The sequence below is a fragment of the Ascidia mentula genome, chromosome 3 (assembly GCF_947561715.1).
Source record: "Ascidia mentula chromosome 3, kaAscMent1.1, whole genome shotgun sequence".
In the NCBI taxonomy this organism is placed as follows: domain Eukaryota; kingdom Metazoa; phylum Chordata; class Ascidiacea; order Phlebobranchia; family Ascidiidae; genus Ascidia; species Ascidia mentula.
In genome coordinates, this window is record NC_138568.1 from 22,812,532 (window position 1) to 22,834,354 (window position 21,823).

Here is a 21,823-nt window from a genome sequence, read left to right on the forward strand (position 1 = left end):
ATTTCTTCTTGGTATGTTGGTCGGGCGCTTAACCGTGAAGTTTTGTTCGAGCCAAAATGTTGCCCACCTGTGGTCTAAATAAATGTGTTCGCTTCAAGGGCTTGAAAACGTCATTTTTCGTTGGACTTAAGAGTTCCACATACGAATAATATATTTTTTAAAATTTGCCTACAAGTCTTAATAGAATATCCGGAGAAAGTGGTCGATCCATGTTGGCTACAATGCCAGTGAACCGAACGTTCGAAATAAGAGGGCAGTGATCGACAGGCCTGCGCAGTAGGGAAATCCCCCACGAAGGTCGTCTGAACCAACCTGGCTGCGCCGGCAGTGGAATTTTAACCCAAGGTATTAAGATTATCTTGTTTATTTCACACACAGTTATAACCAGGACAGCACAGATGTTTGAGAAACAAAAATGTTAGAGAAGTTCGGCATGGAAACAACACATAGAAATCACATAAATCTGCACGAAACACAAAAACAATATTAATTAAATTAAAATTCATCTATTTCAGTTGCGGGCAGTTTTCGGCTCAATCCCGGCACGTGACAATGTAACGCTCCACTGGGCCGAAAAAGTCGTCGAATGATTTGCATAGTAGCGGTTATGACGTCACTATGGTCACTTCTTTTGTTTCCTTCCGGATCTCGTTTCCTGGCTTGCTTCCTTCCTCCCCATCATGAGTTGAATTAAAACTTGGATTTGTTGAAGAACCTGCGTAAATTTTCTCGATGTTAAAATCTAGAGCTTGTGTCTGATATGAAATAATATAATAAAGATGTCCTGGCAAACTAAAAGCAGTATTCATAGCAGGTAAATCGTTGGGTTCGCATAAACTTGCAACGTGGATTCGAAAAGTTGCCGGTATTTACAAGGACATGGAGCCAACCACCAATTTATGTGTGTTTGGAACTACGGGTCACGTAGTAATTATTATGTTGTTTGCCTGCAGTTCCAAACACACGTACAGTTTCCACGCACATACAACCTTCCCCTCACCCACCTGTGTATGGTAGTAAGCAATCAATATGACGAGGATGGTGAAGGGAAGAGTGAGCACAGAGACCTGAGGAATTTCGACGTCCAATTTCTTCTCCTGAAAAGAAACGCGTGATTTCGTTTATGTCGTGATTGTAAGCGCTTGGAACTTTAAAAATATTCCATGGTTCATGAAAATTCCTGGCAGGAAAGCGAAAACACAGAAAGATTCTTTACACATAACCACGCTAAACACTCAAAATTGCCCTCAGTGCAGTAAAATATGTTAAGGGCTTGCAACCTTTGTACCGGCAATCAACTTCAAGCTCTATTATTACACGTATGGGTTTGATATATGTTTCAACCAAAAGTTAAATTTACATATTTTTATATATAAGGAAAAAAAGATAGAAAAGCAATTTGGCAAAACAACATCAGTGGGTTTATTTCAGGCGTCAATTACAAAAGTTTGAGACTTCTTATAAAAGATTTAACTTACCTCAGGTTCAAACTTAAACGTGATGTGTTTGTGGGGTCCGGCGGCAAAAAACCCAGCAGCAGGTGAAGTGAAATCGTACACCGAAGTCGAAAGTGAACTTTCCAACCTAAGCACGTATTCCGTTTCGTCTCTCGGCAAAGTTGGGAGGTGGAAGAAGGGGGTGGCGCGAGACAGCGACACCGCGTGGACGGGTTGGGAAAGTGTGGTGTCGTTGGCGCGATACAGCACCATCTAGTGGAGGAAATTAGTAGATGATATTTTTTGTTTGTTGAAGCTTACAGTGGCGCAGGAGTAATTATGATCAAACAAATATTGTGTTGGTCGTTAGACGAATGTTTGAACGAACAACAAACAAAAATATCATAGTGTCATAAATACATAAAATATTTATTCAGTCAATAAAATATCAAACCTTGATGAATGGGAGGTAATCAACGGAAGTGGCGACATTTCCAGACAATTCGAATCCCGTCAATTGTCTGAATGCAATGAACCGTAACCCAGCGTGGTCTTCCTCCCCAGCGTGCAAAGTCACCGATTCGGGGGTCACGTGACTAAACCTGCGCGCTCCGTCGTGTACTGTCACGTCATAAACGCACCCGGGGCGCAGTCCTCTAACTCTGTATAGACCGTCACTAGATGTCGCCCCTTCCTCGAGTAAACCAGCGCAGGGTTTTCCTTCTGATTTCGACAAAGCTCGAATGGAAATATCTTGCTCAGGTTCACCGTTTAATGACGTCACAGAGCCCATTATACTGTCATAGAAAAAAGAAATTTACGACCCAGCCACAGTACAGGAACCTGATCAGGAACGGAGGCGGTTATTTATCCAGAGTTTTTTCAAGGAATTAATTTCAGTTACAGCTAAAATGCACGAGACATGTTTGGTTTGCAAACAAGAAATACTTGTTTTGTGAATAGGGAGATTGGATGGGAATGGTTGTTTTATGATCAAACCTACGTCTATTATATTCTAATACCTGAAAGCAACACGTTTTCCACTGATTTTGATTTCTGTGTGAGCTCCTTCAGCCACATCGATCACCTGTGAGGAAAAGAATAATGATTACATTGTGGAAACTATTTGTAATAGTTCGCTTTTAACACTAACCTGAGCTGATGGATTAAACTTGTATTCTTTCATCATTGCTTTGAAGTAGTATTGGCCAGGTTCCTGTTAACAAATTTTTTGGGGTTATTGGTCGTAAAATATTTTGCAGCATTCTTTTATAATTGTTGTGTATTGCGGAATGTTGCGGATGACAATTTTTACACTTAACACGAACAATTGCTTTTACCCACAGAATTAAAACATTTTGAAACCTAATCAACTTCAGAAAGCAAATATTCTTGGTTTAGGGAAAGTTCATAGTTACGTTGCAACATCAAGATAAAACCAAAGCAAATATTTCTTGTGCTTCCACACAACAGAAACATTACAGCATGTTTTAAACCGTGGCTCACCAGTTTTTTTAAAGTTAAAGTTCCATCACTTCCTGTTAGATTGTTGCTACGGTAATTAACACCTCCACTGATGGACAGCAGGACTCCAGGTAAAGCTGTGTCAGAATTTTCAAGCTCAATCTGAAAATTAACAAACTCTGCATAAAAAAATTCAGGCAAAAATTTCTTTACCAGATTCAACAACTTTGAGACAATAACATTTGCTCACAAAAAAAACAGCCTCACAACCATGAATTAAGAAATATCCATGGAAAAAACCTACACTGTGTTCAACAGGTTAAAACTAAACCACGTAATTTACAATTTGAAATCAGAAAAGAATATTAAGAAAAAGTGTTTTTACTTTACAAAGGCTAAAACAAGAAGAAACTCAGTCAAAATTTAACCTTGAAAATAAGCTTGCTGAGTTTCTTGGCAACAAAATCTCCAACTGTTCCGTCAACTTTTGTGACAGCGTAATCGTCAAGGTCAGCAGATATTTCGTAAGTCATATCAGGATGCAAAGGACCCTCTCTATAAAGTAAAACATCAGCCAAGTTTAAGCAATAAAAAATTACTAAACTTTCGTACAACAATGTTTTTTATTTTTTTAAAAACACAACCCTTGCATGCAGTTCTTGAACAGGGTATGTCAAAAACACAAATTATACAAGAATTTGTTGAGTCAGTTTAACCACCTTCACATGAGATCAAATATAAGATAAAATAAACCATGGGAACCTGTATTGTCCATTTTTGTCAGTTTTGAGTCGAATAATCTTCTCTCTGCCCACTGTTGCTATGACGATGTCAACATTTTCCAATGCCGGGGTCACATGACCTGACAGAAATTTACCCACAATGCCATGGAAGCGGACAAGTTCATTCAAGCAGTGACCTGTGAAACATTGTTTATATAAAGTATCACAGGGCATTAGTTTCCTTTTTTAGAAACAATTTTAGAACTCACACTGTTGAGTTGAAGACGTCTTACAATAATTACAATGATCTGGTTAATCGTGGGGAAAATTTTAACAAATACCTGATTTCATCGTAACTTTAGTTGTTGGCGGATCAAACAAAAGCAAGTCAGATGTAGGTGTTACATCAAGTTGTTCGCCGTCGGCCGCCCAGTAAGAAGCCTTGTAGACAAAACTACCGCCCTAATAAATAAAAGTTATTTTGTGATTAAAAGACATGTAAGTCGAATGAAATTCTCTTGAACGTTCGTTCATGAAATAAAACGCAGGCAATTTGAATAAAGTAAGATTATTTTTTGGCAAAGTAAATAATTAACAGTTTAATAACAATGAAAAATTAATAAACCAGATTAAAAAGACCAATATTAAAATAAAAGTTGAAAACCACATGGGTATATTTCATGGGAAAGATTTAAAACCGAAATGCATAAATAAATCACTCAACTGTTTTTGTATTATCTTCAGACAAAACCATGGGTTCTTTTGCGACTGCAATAAAAAACACAATTATTTTACCTGGAATTGATCAACAATAATATTTGTGTAAATTTATTTATTATCAAAATTCCCGTGCCTTGCTTCCTAAAGAAAATAACTACACTAACAAATTTGTTGCATGCATAGAATGTATGTACTGCATTCACATATAACACTGGTAATACAAAGTTTATGAGATCTAGCAGTACCATATGTACATGACTTTAGTAGTTACTGGTGCACTGTTTTGGATAAGCTGATTGTTGAAAAACTTTATTTGCAAGAGCTTTCGCGAGCTTAATCTCACAACTTTTCGTGCGTGTGCCATATGTTGGCCAAACCTGCTATAAACCATGTTATTTACCTTTTCCCGTTGACGATTTAATGATGAGAAGGTTACCCATCCCAGCATCCAACTTCTGCTTGGTTTCCATGGCCACCACTGCTTCATGTGCAACAGCTTGCAGCGCAATAACTTTCGGACGAGCGGTGTTATACTTGATTGGTGTCGGGAGATCAAATCGATGACACGACACAGCTTCGAGGAGATATTCTCCTGTACGCGACAGACAAAGCCTACTGCGACCTTTCTTCAATGGAAAGGATTCTATTTTCTCATTGGAATAGTGGATTTTCTAAAAAAATTAGCAGGTTTACTGCATAGTTTCATGGAGTGCAGTGGATGCCTGGATACGCGTAAAACAATACATTCTGTTTCGGCCTCAAACTACACTTGGATTATTGTTTTTGTCATAATCATTCACAAAACCATAAGTTATGTTCTTGAGATAAAAACAGTAATGTAGTCTGACTTTGTGTCTCACCATTTCGATATCATGTGATATGGAACAAACCAATTGGAATCCAGATTGTTTAAAGGTGATCACGTCAGGTTTTTTAGAGCGTGAAATTTCAACTTTTAGACTCTCAGTCTCCCAACACCAGTTGTCACGCGTCACAGTCACAGCATATTTGCCAGGGAGAATATTGCTGAAAAATGTTTTGTCAATTTCAAATTCAAAAACACTGGAAGCAACAGAGGTTGAAGGACGATATTTTGTAATGAGACAAAACTGGGATTTCTCTTATTAAGCAGCTCACTGATAATTATTGGCTTTTTGCTTGTACATTATTGAATTTTGAAATTGTTTCCCAACTAAACTGACCCGACTTCCATGGTAACTTGTTTTTCTCCACCGGTCACAAGTTTCTTAATCTTTCGGTTACTGGTCGATGAAGTTAATTCCAGTTTGACATCCTTGCATGATTCTATGCAGGAGATTTGAACGGACAGAGATGCTCGATATTGTGAGAATTTGAGAGATTTGATTGGTTGATCCGCCACTGACACCTGTAAACATGGGTCAATAGAAATAACATTTCACCATTTTCTAAGAATGTTTAGGAAATAGATAACGTTGTAAATTTGTCGAATAGTTTATTGGTGTTCAGGTTCTCAAAACAAAATCCTTTACTTCATTATGTGAAGTTGTACAAGCATGAAGTCATATTATATAAATAGCAATAATTTTTATTGGTGGAAACTGATAATTTGTATCAACAAAACCTCCTAAAAGCTTTATGGCTAACAATGACTTAGTAGCAAATATAATAAGTTCTGAAACTTATCCTAATCAATTTTACCTCTTGGGAAGGTGGGGTTATGACAAGACTTCCACGTTCAGCACCAATGATGGTCACTTTAAAAGATCCTGAATAAAAAAAATGTGAATATGTCTTTGAACATAAAATTTGATTGATACAAAATATAGCTAAAAAAAATTAAGCAAAAACATAGTTGTTGCCAGAACACCCCCCTTAGCATTTTGGCACATTGTTTTGAGGGGTGTGAAAGTGTGGTTAATTACACTACTCGGATGCTTTGTTTTTCAGTCACGCGCGCTGCATTCACGCGGTGATGACTCTTAAGTTTATTCTTTTCTGCTACAATTTCTATACAGAGCTGCACGCTGTAGCACTGAAATATATTCAGCTAAACCAGTATTTTGTATTTCGTCTGTTTTAATATATTTCCAAATGTTTATCTACTGCTGAAACATCAACGTATATTTAGTGGTTCAAGACCACGTCATAGACCATTAAAGGTTTGATTTTGAAAGGCACAGTTTAAAAATGGTCCCAATACTTGATACTCGTCGATGATACAGATGCATTCGCATTGTTTCGTAATATAGGGTTTGTTTTTGCGTTTTTCGTTAAACTGGACACACATGCACAAAAGCCACTAAAAAGTCTTGTGTTTCGCAGAAGTTGTTTAACATTTCGCTTAACTACAGTAATGCGCCACCTGTTTTTTAAAGCGGAGTTTACATGGGTATTGTCCGAAAAAAATTGTAACCGCATCTAACGGCTTCATTAATTAGGTACCGAAATGGAATACCCCCCTCATATTTTTTCTAGATCCCGTCAGTTGGGATTTGCTGTGCGCATTGAATGTGACATGTGAAAGGTGAATGCACTGAATCACCAGAATCATGACACAATAGTTGATTGGTGACTGGTGTTACTTTACCTTGAGACAGCATAAAGCAAAAATCTCCATTGTCCCTAACTTTTGTGACCTCAGGTTTTCCAGTTTGACCTTGAGCTTCAACGGACAACTTAGTGATGGAACCTTCATCTGCAGGCATCTCATCCACATGGATTTTACCACAAACAGAAAACCACCTGGTGACAATTGTAGGAAGTTTTGGGGTGTCAGGCCCCACGTTCATCTGCACAAAATCACAATGTGATTTTTTAAAACAAAAACGTTTACAAAAAAATGGCAAACATCACACAAATTTCTTGACACACCAAAATTTCCACAGATAATCTTCAATGCCCATAAGAAAGGTTTTCTTATATTTTTACCTTCAAAATTTCGAACTTTCGACCTTCTTTGGCAGCTGCAACCTTAATTGATCCACTCTGCATATGGTTTAAAGTGTAATAACCTTCACCATCTGTGATGTCCTGATCAACTCCATCCACTGTAATTCTTGCTCCTAAAATTTGTCAAGTCAACTTCTATGTTACCATGACAACAACAATTGAGAATTCAAATACCAGAAACTGGTTTTCCATTGATTGAGTCCAGAACCCTTCCTTGCACGGAAAATCCAGTCACTTTAAAGCCGTCGCTGTGGTCCACTCGAGAGTTTACAACAGAAAATTTTAACTCCTGGGGTTCAACGTCGAACCTGCACAAACCAAAAAAAAATGACCACATTTTTTAAACTATTTTATTTGCAAAATTGAGGGTTTCAAAGCTCTAAAAGAAATGACAACATTTCCACAACTTTTGAAAAACAGGGGCCAAAAAATTAATAAAATCTGTTAGACGGCAAACGGACAATGCAAGTTTTTAGACCTTAGATTTTTGTAAACTGTAAATATTTATAATTATCGCTGTCTAAAAGCTGTGAAATAATAAAACTTACACTAAAAGCTGTGAAACTTACACTTTAAATTGATGTTTAACTGTAGTATCAAAAAACATCACTATTTTACCAACAATTGGCCTAACCAACAGGCTTGGCATAAGTGGGATTAAGTTAAATGCCTTGAACTCACTTAATGTGGTCTCCTCTATGAAAGGGAATGATTGAATACTGGGCTGGAGGAAGACTTGGGAAATAATAATTTCCATCTTTGCCCGACGTTGTGGCGCAAACAAATAATGGACAACTCTCACATCCAATCATTTCCGATCCATTCGGACGAGCTGGGTCGCAACCGGCAATCTTTACAATAAAACATTTTGTGAAGTAAGAGTAGCAATAAATTATACATAGTTGTTATCAAATATTTGACCAGCTCATATAATTATCCACCTAGTGTTGGATAATTATATTCCATTGTGTACAATCCCAGGCATTGGTTTTTAGAATGGAGGAAACTTTTATGAAGGGTTTATGAAGTTTAACACTTCAAAGTAAAACAACTTGCTAAAAATTTAAAAGATACAATTCTGGATTTACCTTTTCAGTTAGTTTTCTGTCTGTGAAAAGAAGCAAGTGGACTCCAGACACTGGAAGTGACTGAGCAGTTACATGACCATGAACATCAAACCCAGACACAAAAATTTTGCTGGGGCATTTCATGTTGTTATTCACAACCACAATCTCTGTAGATTTCTACAAAATCAGTGTCAAATTTTAAATAGGTCAGAAAACGTCAATAAAATATCCTAGACTTTTTGTCAGAAATAAAATATCCTACAGTGTTTTTGGTCAAGAATACACAATTTTGAAATCTTATTATTTTTAAAATTAATTCAAGAACACAGACAGCTCTATTTCAAAAAGTGTTGAAAACCATAAAAAAGATTTAGATCCCAAAGACCTGTTTAAAAGTATAGGAAGGGTGGGAAGCAATGACTTTATATTTCCCAGGCAGAACTCCCTCAAACGAATAATGTCCATCTTCAACTGTGGTTGTTTTAAGGTAGGAACCACTGTCAGGGGTGCTTAAGGCAACTTCAACATCTTTCGGACCCCCAGAATTTGATCCAACAGTCAAAATCTACATTAAATGAGAATTCAAAACCTCAAATTTAAGTTTGGATTACCGGTTTCTGCAACTACTTATTCAAATAGAATTAAGACATAGAAAAGTACATTTTATTTGATAACAACATGTTATGACCAGGTATGCTCCTTCATCGCTTTAAACTAATGTTATTTAAAATAATTAAATGTTACGGCTGGTTTGTTAACTTACTTGTTATTACAGGAAAACTACACATTACTCATACCTGTCCAGTCAGCATGAACCCTTTAAAAATAAAGTTGATGTCTTTCCCAGTTGTGCATGGGTCGGTCATTCCATCGACATTCAAATTTACTGAAGTAGGCTCTGTAATGTATTCGTATATTTTCAACGTTTTGTTCTGTTTAGTTCTGAAACATTAAAACTTACCAAACTTCCATCCCTTGGGAGGTTCAATCTTCAATATGAAAGCACCCTACAAAGTATATATATGATCTGTTATATATAAAGTTATCAATATTTTGGTCGACAAAAGCTGGAATGTCATTGGGTTTCACAAAGTGCTTTACCTTGTCCACAAATGGAACCATGAAATAACCATTATTGGGGGCACATTCAGTTTGATATTTTAAAATCCCATCCACAGTTAAAAGTTGAATCTGCAATGTAAATTATGGAGTCTCAGAATGGTTGAGTACAATTTTTTGATTAGTTTGCGTTTGCAAATTAATACTACAGTAACTTACCCTAATACAAAATTTTTTGGGTAAAGTAATATTTTAACCATTACAGGAAAAGATAATGTTTTATTGCACGTTACCTCAATTTGCGAGAAATCAATGCCGACATCAGCTTTTACAAAACCACCACATCCAAGAATTTCCTGGCTGGTCGCAACAGCAATAAAATTCAAGAAAGCGATTAGATGCAACTGCATTGTGTTATCCAATTACTCGAACAGTTATTGAGACTCTGTGAAGTAATTTTTCCAAGCGTTTGCAGGCGAATTACAAAGCAACATTAACCAAACTCTTCCAGACCAATTCTTCAGACGAACAAGCAAACTTTTCAGAATTGCATGTGAAACACTTGCTGCAACATTTACAGCTTGCTTAGAAGTACAAATGTTACATTTATTCACAAGCAAGTATTTTTTTAGAAATTAAAAAATTCCATTCAATGAGTGTTTTTTAAATAATTGTTTCAAACAGTTTTGTTTTTGACATAATTATGTATGAAAGCATGGTATACCGAACATATGTTTAGTATACTACGATAAAAGGGACTCTAAGTGGCACCTTTAAAGTAATTACGTTTAGAGCGTGACCTACATTTATTCATGCGTTGAAAATGAGAACCAATGTTTTTATTGATTCTAAAAAATCAAATCAAATCTTCCTTATTATTTTCTTTCAAGCAAAATCCTTCTTTAAATGTTGGTTGCAAGTTGTGGAGCATTAAGTTTATTAAAGGTGCGATTGTTGCAAAAGGTTGTAAACAGAAACTTGTACTCGACTTCAGTGTAAGCATTAAAAGCAATAAGTTGACCGTTTTCTGTAAATCATTTTATTTTACAAGCAACGAAACGCGACAAAACAAACAGACATATTTCGGTTTCTGGCAGTAAAGATTTTTACCAGAAACGTCATAAATTTTTGTGTTTGCCAAATTTGTTGCTCGTTGACGGTAAAAAAACGCCATCGTGGCGCAAGCATTCCTCACCAAACAACAGAGAAATCACATCAAAATAAATACATTTGAGGTTTGTTTAAACGATGAGTGGGTGAACTGGACCTCATGTCACTCCAATTAACAGCATGAAAACAGACATAAAGCTAATTCAGTTGAAATCTTTGTCTCAGGTTGGTAGAAATGCAATGATTGTTTTCCGGCGACTTTTTAATTATTAATATCAGGAAGCTCGTTTGGTTTGGCGTTCCAAAACTTTTTCAAGTTTCGAAATCTTGTAACTGAAAGGGCCTCGACCTCCAATGAAGGTGATTTTTCCATCCAAAATCATGTAAAGTCGTTCCGGCATCGCGCCGTACGCTCGATTCGCTTCATTGTTCATATTGTCGGCCAGCACGATGACGTCACCCTTCAATACGTCATCGCTGAATACTTGGGCGGCGGCAAGACGGTCTTGGATGGTTTTGTGGGCGGGGTACTGATATTTGTTGCTCTTTCGTTTCCATCCATCGATCGGATGGGATTCCATGATGTAAACTGTGATGAAGTCGGCTTTGTCGCTGTAAGTTTCAACCAATCGGATGAAGCGGTCAGTCTGCAACACAGGTTACGCTTGGTTTGGGACGTGAATGGTGTTAAGATCAAAACACAATGTTTTAAAGACAGTTATTATTTTGCTGGAGGTTCCCCTTAAATGATTGGGAATTAAATGAAACTCGCAATTAATGTAAATATCTAACCGGATTAATTCAAGATTCATTGCGGGATTGACAAAATTGTCTCAAGCTCTCACACATGCTGTAACCCCGCCCCATCCTCCACACAAACCTTCGCCATGAAATACTGTCATGTCGACGATCCGAAGTTCACCACCAGGGGGCGCCCCGGAGTCGCGCATTCGAGAAGTTTTATTTCCTTTCCAGTCCTGAGCATGTGGAGTTGCACGTCCGGGGCATCCCCGCCCACGGTGGTCACTCTGCTCGATTGAATTCGACGAAATTCCAACAGTGCGGTCACTACGTTGGCCATCTGCGCGATTGTAAAGTATTCAGTTAGCTGATGTTGCTCGAAAATGACAAGACGCACGGAAAATTAAGGATTTTAATGCGGATTTGATTCTTGATACAGATTTTCCAGATTTGTCTCGAACATTTTTGAACAATTCCATTGACAACAATTTCTCGAAGAAATCATTTAATTTTCGACTTTGTTTGTTTCAAACCTTCAAACTAAAACCTTCACTTTCCTATTCACCACAACAACTTTCCTATCGACCGATTTCAAAAAACAACCACACGCAAAATATCCTCCATCAAAGTCCAAGCAATTCTAACGCCGGACGAATTTTAAACAGCTTCGTTTGTTTATTTGATTTCCAATTGTGTTTTTCCAGCTCCTGCGTTTATTTTAAATCCTCCCACCTCCGGGCATAACGAAACGTAATTGAATCGAGCTTCTCTATTATGACGCAATAGGACGGGCTGATTTTAGTAAAGTTTAAGAAAACACGTCGAGATTGAGAAGAAATTGCGACAAAACAAGTTTTAATTTCTCGGGAAGTTTCTTTAAGCGTCGAGAATTGCGCGAACAATGACAGAGTTGAGATAGCGGTTAAAATGCGGAGGAAAAATTAATCGTTTAAAAAATCAATTAAGAATGGCGAAACTTTATACATGCCCTTGGTTAATTGCTTTATTCCGTCTACATTGCAATAATTTTACCGTGATTTGGTGAAGAGTGATAGAAAGTATATTGGATCTAAACAAGCTACCCTGACCGACTGTCAACCAATAACCTTGTCAAGAGTTTTTGTCTAAGGCTGAAGGGATCGATTAAACAGATCTGCTTCTATGTCATAGAATATATTTTGTGCTCTTTCAGGCAAAACATACGTTCCTCAGTCGCATGTTTAACCGGTATTCCAGCTTTGCGCAGAAACTACATTTAATGTTCTTCAAACAAATATTTTTAGAAACAAAATGTGCGAAAAAAATATTTGCTTCTTTTAACCCAAACTGCAACAAAAACCCTCGATATTGACGGAATGACACCGCTGTCACTCCACCTTCGTATTATTGACTGTTTGTAGCCCATAATGTGTTCTCGTTTGCAGCGACTGCAACTTCTACCATCGTCACTGAGTTGTCTAGCGCTGATTGGTGGCTGGTAATCCTGCTTCCTTTGTATTCTGGTATTGTTTTCACAAGCAGATCTTCCAGACAAGCATCGACCGCCTGCGGTAACCGACCCATTCCGCCTCGTCATTGTGACTTGCTTGTCGTGAACCACTTAATTACTTCATTTTGGAAGCGACACCGTCTAGCTAATTCGAGTTTTGGGACGCGCGGCGGTGCATTGTTACAATTGATTACGTCACGGTATTGCACACATTCTCTGCCAACACGTGGATGAAACAATCTGGTATTTGTTTAATTTGACTTCAAAAATTGAAATATTGGGATTTACTCAAAACTGGAGATGCAGGCCTAGCGATCACTGCAACTTTCGTAATCACACTAAAAAAAGCATTAGCTTTTGCTGCAGGATCAGCCTGGCTATGATCAGGAATATATATTTCGCCCCATGGGCATCTTCAGTTCCTTACAGTAAACACAATAAACATTCGTTCAGAACGGTTTAAACACAACTTTGATCAGGTGTATCTCAACAACCATCAGTCGCTGTATCAATCTAGTTTTTTCGCCAAAAATGTTTCAAAATTATGAACATCTCTGTCACACGCCCTTTAAGTGATTGTGATTCGTGGTCAGGATAATCCGGGTTCGAATCCCGCTGTGGCAAAACAGTTTTGACTTTGTTACATGTTTTTTGCACAGGGGTTTTGAACTCGAGATGTTCGTGTTTATGAACCTTTGACTAAACATTTCGTACAGTACAGCATAGCACTGGTATGTTGGTGAATGGCCCAAAATATGGTCGGCAATTAGGTGAATTCTTATCTAAACTGGACAAAAGCAAAACCAATATGTCACAAGTTTTGAAATGCAGCTGGGTATTTATTTTTAAACAGGAAACACCAAGACCGGGTTCACGTTTTAATTTACTGACTGAGAAGTTGCTTCAGCTCATCCGGTATTTCATCTTCCTCGGGCATGTTGTCGGTCTCAGCTGTGAAGAAAAAACAAATTTTATCAACCTTGCTCTGTGTGTGGAACATTCATCGTTAACAACCTGCAGGCTGCGTCGTAAACAAGCAAGTGGTCAATTGTAAAAGATTCCCTATTGCACCGGATATATAAGATTGGTGGTCGAGCATTCTTATCAAGAAATCGAGAATAAAGGAAAACACGAGTAATGAAAGTTCCAGTCGGATGCACACGATGTTAAGTTTGAATCGAACAATTCTTTATCCCACAATGAGCTAATCGGATAGTTTAAGCATTCCACGCGATTCAAGTGATCGTGAATGTAAGAATAGATTTGCTTGCTACTCACCTTCTTGTTGGTCGTATCGACGTCGCCTGGCGTAATATCGTCGTCGCCTGGCGTAATATCGTCGTCGCCTGGCGTAGTATCTTCGCCTACGAGCCCAAAGCCAACCTTCGCTGACCGTGCTGGCCACGAGAAGAAGTCCAAGAATGAGAAGAAGCTTGTTCATGTTCTGCAAATAGTAAGTATTAGACGTCGATCGAGTTGCGAGTGAATAAGCTCACTTACCGATCTGTTGTCCGATACAAACTGTCCAATCCCCTGTAATCATTTACTTTTATAAACGTTTCACTGAAAACTTCCCACCAATTTACTTCAAAATTCCTGATAAACTTCCGTGAAGTTGAAATGATTACGCGAATTCCTGGGACTTTATTTCCTCTGATGGGATTTCCGCTGTTGGCCGCACAATCTGTTCCAGCTTGCAAATATCATGGTGTATCTCGCGGAAGGAAGAGGTTACAAAGAACAATTTGTCTAAATATTAATCCTAATTTTCCTGTAACCAGGGTTGCAACCACAAAAATATGCTCTCTGCATTTTGATGCCGAAATTTATTTGTATGTGATGACGTAAGTCAGAAACAAGCACGTTTACAGAAATAAGCAGATTTGTATCTTCCAAGACACTGCTTGTAAAAATAAACAGAAATCTTAGAACTAATGTAACGCTACCCTGTCTACAATAAACCACATGTGTGTGCAAAATGACTGGGTTTCTTTCAACAATATTGTGGCTGTCGTGGTGATGCAACCACGCAGGAAAAACAACAAAACTAATCTTCGAATTCTGCCAACATGGATTGAAGCAAAATTAGGATATCCAGGAAAGAAGCTGAGGATATTGCGTTTATTCTGGAAGTTTCAAGCTTAGAGTTCCACAGTAAAGCCAAACTTTTACGAAACAAAGTTTGAATCCCTTAGCTATAAGTTTTAGAAGTGCCCAAAATAATTCCAGACTCGGCTTATTTCTCGCACAGATCGAACAAATTTTATAATTTCAACACAAATTCTCTGTGGCGACCTTTTCATCTAAAGTAACCTCCACCCACGTGACTGTGGGTTATTTACAACCGGTTTATACAAAGTGAACAAATATGTTTACTTAATTTAAGGATGGCACACGTTCCCTGCATGCAGAACTAACAAACTTCCTATGATATTGGTTGGGAATATTCGGCATATAGTGATTTTGGACACCGCCCTCCTGTATACGTTCACTTTTATTTACACTTTAATTTACACTAGAATCGTAATGTATAAATTCCATTCCACCTGATGCCATAGGTTGCATAGCCGCTGTGGCCACTAAATGCACGTTCCATGCATGCAGCACTTAACCCAGCCACCTATATTTGTCATTGCTACGCTTAGAAATACAAAATCTTTAGTATGTGCAATGCCTTTAATTTGGTGCAAGTTGCAATCCAGTCCGTAAACCTAAGTGTCCACGCTAAACTTGTCCTGCAGAAAGTTGGGGTCCTCGGTCTGAACACAAGGCAGGAAGATCCACTCACGAATAAATCTGTTTCCACTGCTTTCGTGAATTTCCATACTCGAAAAATTTCGGGATTTCGTCGTTAACATTCACAGTCGTTAGAAATGTGTGAACATAAAATACGAAACCGCAAGATGACAAAGTTTAGAATTGCATTGAAACAACAGCTGCAAAGTGACATTCGCACATGCAAGACAACAATCGTTTCGGCTTCACTGATGGATATTTCGCTGCATTTTAGCTTTTTACAAACTTGTAGAGGGCAAAACGGAACAAAAGAACGCAGAATTGCATGATGTTTCTGTTGCTTCCAGGCATAATGTGTTTCAATAACATCACGTGATTTTACAAGCGGTGTTAGCGTTATTTTTTCGTTTGTTTCGTTTTCTTGGTGTTAGTTGTGTGCTGTACCTGTATCATTACCCTGAGAAAGCCTTGCTGGATAACAGGCGAAACGTCAGTTAATACAAGTTACGTTTTTAATGTGCCAGAAGAACAGACTAATAGAATACAGTAACGCATCTTGCTGCCACATGGCAAGGCAGAATCGCCATAACTGCGAAGGTCCTGACTTGACGGTCTCAGCTATCGTATACAGATCATTATACAGGTTCACTGGCATTGCAGCTTGATCATCCACTTTTCCCGAAGTACAGGCGAGATCTGAAAAATCAAGCTTCCGGTGAGATTTGAACTCACAACCCTGTGCTTACTCAACGCTCCACCGACTGAACTACAGAAAAAATAATTGTAAAAGTTGATGAGTTGTGAATGAGATTGTGGATTGATTTCTAGTTTTGTGAATTGGTTTTCTTTACTTTAAGCTGATCCAAACGTATCTGTTTAACAAACTTCCTATGATATTGGTTGGGAATATTCGGCATATAGTGGTTTTGGACACCGCCCTCCTAAATACGTTCATTTTCTTACACTTTGATTTACACTAGAATCGTAATGTATAACTTTCACTTATTACCATAGTTAGCATAACGCTGTGGCCGCTAAATGCTGAACTACCCACATTTCCCAGCGCCCTCGATTCTTTAGAACCTCCTGTATTATTTCAAACGCGCTGTAGGAGTTTAAGTCAACCCAAAACTATTTTGGAAAACGTCATCAAACCGAAATTGTAACAATTATTTTCAAAATTAAACTTAATAACTGTGGCCAAATTTATCTTGTAGAAACATAAACTAAATCTCAACAGAAACCAGAAATCAAGCAGAGGATTTTCAGGTGCAAGAAGTGAATTTATTTTGTTTTCATAACGAAACAAAAAGTCATTTTTGATTCCATGTCGATATTAATGACTGAGAAGTTCTTTCAGCTCATCCGGTATTTCATCTTCTTGGGGCTTGTTATCAGTCTCAGCTGTGAAGAAAATAAAAAGATTTTGATTCGGGAGTTCTTTGTAAGAAACGAGCATAAATAATACGTCATATGAAACAGTAAATTTCAGTGATATTTTTGCAGTGATAAGTTCCGTTAATTCGTTATTGGATTTTCGTAGTCGTATCTCTCAATATGGAGGCGGTACATCAGCACGAAATGTCAATAAACTGGCATTGCTTGACTGGAAAATATGCACTGTAGGTGTGCACTGCAGATGTGCACTGTAAATGTGCACTGTAGATGTGCACTATAGATGTGCACTGTAGATGTGCACTGTAAGTGTGCACTGTAGATGTGCACTGTAAGTGTGCACTGTAGATGTGCACTGTAGATGTGCACTGTGGAGATGAAAACTTACCTTCTTGCTGGTCATAATATCGTCGTCGCCTGGCGTAATATCGTCGTCGCCTGGCGTAGTATCTCCTACGAGACCAAAGCCAACCTTCGCTGACCGTGCTGGCCACGAGAAGAAGTCCAAGAATGAGAAGAAGCTTGTTCATGTTCTGCAAATAGTAAGTATTAGACGTCGATCGAGTTGCGAGTGAATAAGCTCACTTACCGATCTGTTGTCCGATACAAACTGTCCAATCCCCTGTTAGCCTTTACTTTTATAAACGTTTCACTGAAAACTTCCCACCAATTTACTTCAAAATTCCTGATAAACTTCCGTGAAGTTGAAATGATTACGCGAATCCCTAGGACTTTATTTCTTCTGATGGGATTTCCGCTGTTGGCTGCACAATCTGTTCCAGCTTGCCAACATTATCGTGTATCTCGCGGAAGGAAGAGGTTACAAAGAACAATTTGTCTAAATATTAATCCTAATTTTCCTGTAACCAGGGTTGCAACCACAAAAATATGCCCTCTGCATTTTGATGCCGAAAGTTATTTGTATGTGATGACGTAAGTCAGAAACAGGCACGTTTACAGAAATAAGCAGATTTGTATCTTCCAAGACACTGCTTGTAAAAATAAACAGAAATCTTAGAACTAATGTAACGCTACCCTGTCTACAATAAACCACATGTGTGTGCAAAATGACTGGGTTTCTTTCAGCAATATTGTGGCTGTCGTGGTGATGCAACCACGCAGGAAAAACAACAAAACTAATCTTCGAATTCTGCCAACATGGATTGAAGCAAAATTAGGATATCCAGGAAAGAAGCTGAGGATATTGCGTTTATTCTGGAAGTTTCAAGCTTAGAGTTCCACAGTAAAGCCAAACTTTTACGAAACAAAGTTTGAATCCCTTAGCTATAAGTTTTAGAAGTGCGCAAAATAATTCCAGATTCAACTTATTTCCCGCACAGATCGAACAAATTTTATAATTTCAATATAAATTCTCTGTGGCGACCTTTTCATCTAAAGTAACCTCCAACCACGTGACTGTGGGTTATTTACAACCGGTTTATACATAGTGAACAAATATGTTTACTTAATTTAAGGATGGCACACGTTCCCTGCATGCAGAACTAACAAACTTCCTATGATGTTGGTTGGGAATATTCGGCATATAGTGATTTTGGACACCGCCCTCCTGTATACGTTCACTTTTATTTACACTTTAATTTACACTAGAATCGTAATGTATAAATTCCATTCCACCTGATGCCATAGGTTGCATAGCCGCTGTGGCCACTAAATGCACGTTCCATGCATGCAGCACTTAACCCAGCCACCTATATTTGTCATTGCTACGCTTAGAAATACAAAATCTTTAGTATGTGCAATGCCTTTAATTTGGTGCAAGTTGCAATCCAGTCCGTAAACCTAAGTGTCCACGCTAAACTTGTCCTGCAGAAAGTTGGGGTCCTCGGTCTGAACACAAGGTAGGAAGATCCACTCACGAATAAATCTGTTTCCACTGCTTTCGTGAATTTCCATACTCGAAAAATTTCGGGATTTCGTCGTCAACATTCACAGTGGTTAGAAATGTGTGAACATAAAATACGAAACCGCAAGATGACAAAGTTTAGAATTGCATTGAAACAACAGCTGCAAAGTGACATTCGCACATGCAAGACAACAATCGTTTCGGCTTCACTGATGGATAATTCGCTGCATTTTAGCTTTTTACAAACTTGTAGAGGGCAAAACGGAACAAAAGAACGCAGAATTGCATGATGTTTCTGTTGCTTCCAGGCATAATGTGTTTCAATAACATCACGTGATTTTACAAGCGGTGTTAGCGTTATTTTTTCGTTTGTTTCGTTTTCTTGGTGTTAGTTGTGTGCTGTACCTGTATCATTACCCTGAGAAAGCCTTGCTGGATAACAGGCGAAACGTCAGTTAATACAAGTTACGTTTTTAATGTGCCAGAAGAACAGACTAATAGAATACAGTAACGCATCTTGCTGCCACATGGCAAGGCAGAATCGCCATAACTGCGAAGGTCCTGACTTGACGGTCTCAGCTATCGTATACAGATCATTATACAGGTTCACTGGCATTGCAGCTTGATCAGGCACTTTTCCCGAAGTACAGGCGAGATCTGAAAAATCAAGCTTCCGGTGAGATTTGAACTCACAACCCTGTGCTTACTCAACGCTCCACCGACTGAACTACAGAAAAAATAATTGTAAAAGTTGATGAGTTGTGAATGAGATTGTGGATTGATTTCTAGTTTTGTGAATTGGTTTTCTTTACTTTAAGCTGATCCAAACGTATCTGTTTAACAAACTTCCTATGATATTGGTTGGGAATATTCGGCATATAGTGGTTTTGGACACCGCCCTCCTAAATACGTTTATTTTCTTACACTTTGATTTACACTAGAATCGTAATGTATAACTTTCACTTATTACCATAGTTAGCATAACGCTGTAGCCGCTAAATGCTGAACTACCCACATTTCCCAGCGCCCTCGATTCTTTAGAACCTCCTGTATTATTTCAAACGCGCTGTAGGAGTTTAAGTCAACCCAAAACTATTTTGGAAAACGTCATCAAACCGAAATTGTAACAATTATTTTCAAAATTAAACTTAATAACTGTGGCCAAATTTATCTTGCAGAAACAGAAACTAAATCTCAACAGAAACCAGAAATCAAGCAGAGGATTTTCAGGTGCAAGAAGTGAATTTATTTTGTTTTCATAACGAAACAAAAAGTCATTTTTGATTCCATGTCGATATTAATGACTGAGAAGTTCTTTCAGCTCATCCGGTATTTCATCTTCTTGGGGCTTGTTATCAGTCTCAGCTGTGAAGAAAACAAAAAGATTTTGATTCGGGAGTTCTTTGTAAGAAACGAACATAAATAATACGTCATATGAAACAGTAAATTTCAGTGATATTTTTGCAGTAAGTTCCGTTAATTCGTTATTGGATTTTCGTAGTCGTATCTCTCAATATGGAGGCGGTACATCAGCACGAAATGTCAATAAACTGGCATTGCTTGACTGGAAAATATGCACTGTAGATGTGCACTATAGATGTGCACTGCAGATGTGCACTGTAGATGTGCACTGTAGATGTGCACTATAGATGTGCACTGTAAATGTGCACTGTAGATGTGCACTATAGATGTGCACTGTAGATGTGCACTGTAAGTGTGCACTGTAGATGTGCACTGTAAGTGTGCACTGTAGATGTGCACTGTAGATGTGCATTGTGGCGATGAAAACTTACCTTCTTGCTGGTCATAATATCGTCGTCGCCTGGCGTAGTATCGTCGTCGCCTGGCGTAGTATCTCCTACGAGACCAAAGCCAACCTTCGCTGACCGTGCTGGCCACGAGAAGAAGTCCAAGAATGAGAAGAAGCTTGTTCATGTTCTGCAAATAGTAAGTATTAGACGTCGATGGAGTTGCGAGTGAATAAGCTCACTTACCGATCTGTTGTCCGATACAAACTGTCCAATCCCCTGTCAACCTTTACTTTTATAAACGTTTCACTGAAAACTTCCCACCAATTTACTTCAAAATTCCTGATAAACTTCCGTGAAGTTGAAATGATTACGCGAATTCCTGGGACTTTATTTCCTCTGATGGGATTTCCGCTGTTGGCTGCACAATCTGTTCCAGCTTGCCAACATTATCGTGTATCTCGCGGGAGGAAGAGGTTACAAAGAACAATTTGTCTAAATATTAATCCTAATTTTCCTGTAACCAGGGTTGCAACCACAAAAATATGCTCTCTGCATTTTGATGCCGAAAGTTATTTGTATGTGATGACGTAAGTCAGAAACAGGCACGTTTACAGAAATAAGCAGATTTGTATCTTCCAAGACACTGCTTGTAAAAATAAACAGAAATCTTAGAACTAATGTAACGCTACCCTGTCTACAATAAACCACATGTGTGTGCAAAATGACTGGGTTTCTTTCAGCAATATTGTGGCTGTCGTGGTGATGCAACCACGCAGGAAAAACAACAAAACTAATCTTCGAATTCTGCCAACATGGATTGAAGCAAAATTAGGATATCCAGGAAAGAAGCTGAGGATATTGCGTTTATTCTGGAAGTTTCAAGCTTAGAGTTCCACAGTAAAGCCAAACTTTTACGAAACAAAGTTTGAATCCCTTAGCTATAAGTTTTAGAAGTGCCCAAAATAATTCCAGACTCGGCTTATTTCTCGCACAGATCGAACAAATTTCATAATTTCAACACAAATTCTCTGTGGCGACCTTTTCATCTAAAGTAACCTCCACCCACGTGACTGTGGGTTATTTACAACCGGTTTATACAAAGTGAACAAATATGTTTACTTAATTTAAGGATGGCACACGTTCCCTGCATGCAGAACTAACAAACTTCCTATGATATTGGTTGGGAATATTCGGCATATAGTGATTTTGGACACCGCCCTCCTGTATACGTTCACTTTTATTTACACTTTAATTTACACTAGAATCGTAATGTATAAATTCCATTCCACCTGATGCCATAGGTTGCATAGCCGCTGTAGCCACTAAATGCACGTTCCA

General features: G+C 38.2%; 2 protein-coding genes and 3 long non-coding RNA genes across 5 annotated transcripts; all 5 read right to left on the reverse strand.

Moving 5' to 3' along the window:
- Nucleotides 1-354: 354 nt before the first annotated feature.
- Nucleotides 355-9,915, reverse strand: LOC145893979 (BOS complex subunit NOMO3-like). The gene is made up of 25 exons (XM_082982403.1): nucleotides 9,693-9,915; nucleotides 9,442-9,531; nucleotides 9,302-9,347; nucleotides 9,138-9,238; nucleotides 8,726-8,905; nucleotides 8,362-8,517; nucleotides 7,955-8,124; nucleotides 7,448-7,581; nucleotides 7,253-7,386; nucleotides 6,912-7,113; nucleotides 6,023-6,090; nucleotides 5,545-5,729; nucleotides 5,203-5,368; nucleotides 4,743-5,013; nucleotides 4,347-4,390; nucleotides 3,964-4,084; nucleotides 3,663-3,819; nucleotides 3,329-3,455; nucleotides 2,943-3,062; nucleotides 2,590-2,652; nucleotides 2,459-2,523; nucleotides 1,891-2,233; nucleotides 1,479-1,709; nucleotides 1,005-1,097; nucleotides 355-715 (listed from the first exon to the last, which is right to left on the reverse strand). Exons 1-25 carry the CDS (start codon nucleotides 9,807-9,809, stop codon nucleotides 623-625), a joined length of 3,477 nt encoding a protein of 1,158 aa, XP_082838529.1. The 5' UTR covers nucleotides 9,810-9,915; the 3' UTR covers nucleotides 355-622.
- Nucleotides 9,916-10,430: 515 nt separating this feature from the next.
- On the reverse strand, nucleotides 10,431-11,798 carry LOC145895169 (thyroxine 5'-deiodinase-like). Its single transcript, XM_082983940.1, has 2 exons — nucleotides 11,390-11,798; nucleotides 10,431-11,156 (listed from the first exon to the last, which is right to left on the reverse strand). Exons 1-2 carry the CDS (start codon nucleotides 11,588-11,590, stop codon nucleotides 10,785-10,787), a joined length of 573 nt encoding a protein of 190 aa, XP_082840066.1. The 5' UTR covers nucleotides 11,591-11,798; the 3' UTR covers nucleotides 10,431-10,784.
- A 1,759-nt stretch (nucleotides 11,799-13,557) lies between these two features.
- LOC145895296 (uncharacterized) lies at nucleotides 13,558-14,259 on the reverse strand. Its single transcript, XR_014401611.1, has 3 exons — nucleotides 14,240-14,259; nucleotides 14,018-14,183; nucleotides 13,558-13,690 (listed from the first exon to the last, which is right to left on the reverse strand). It is a non-coding gene; the product is annotated as an uncharacterized LOC145895296 (long non-coding RNA).
- A 2,478-nt stretch (nucleotides 14,260-16,737) lies between these two features.
- On the reverse strand, nucleotides 16,738-17,480 carry LOC145895356 (uncharacterized). The gene is made up of 3 exons (XR_014401621.1): nucleotides 17,460-17,480; nucleotides 17,259-17,403; nucleotides 16,738-16,879 (listed from the first exon to the last, which is right to left on the reverse strand). It is a non-coding gene; the product is annotated as an uncharacterized LOC145895356 (long non-coding RNA).
- Nucleotides 17,481-19,957: 2,477 nt separating this feature from the next.
- Nucleotides 19,958-20,749, reverse strand: LOC145895334 (uncharacterized). The gene is made up of 3 exons (XR_014401616.1): nucleotides 20,729-20,749; nucleotides 20,528-20,672; nucleotides 19,958-20,099 (listed from the first exon to the last, which is right to left on the reverse strand). It is a non-coding gene; the product is annotated as an uncharacterized LOC145895334 (long non-coding RNA).
- Between the last annotated feature and the right edge of the window lie 1,074 nt (nucleotides 20,750-21,823).

Coding starts and splice junctions, on each gene's coding strand:
- LOC145893979 (XM_082982403.1), bottom strand. CDS start 9,809: ATGCAGTTGCATCTAATCGCTTTCTTGAATTTTATTGCTGTTGCGACC. Junction 9,348..9,441: donor TGGTTCCATTTGTGGACAAG/GTAAAGCACTTT, acceptor TATACTTTGTAG/GGTGCTTTCATATTGAAGAT. Junction 4,391..4,742: donor TAAATCGTCAACGGGAAAAG/GTAAATAACATG, acceptor TTTTTATTGCAG/TCGCAAAAGAACCCATGGTT.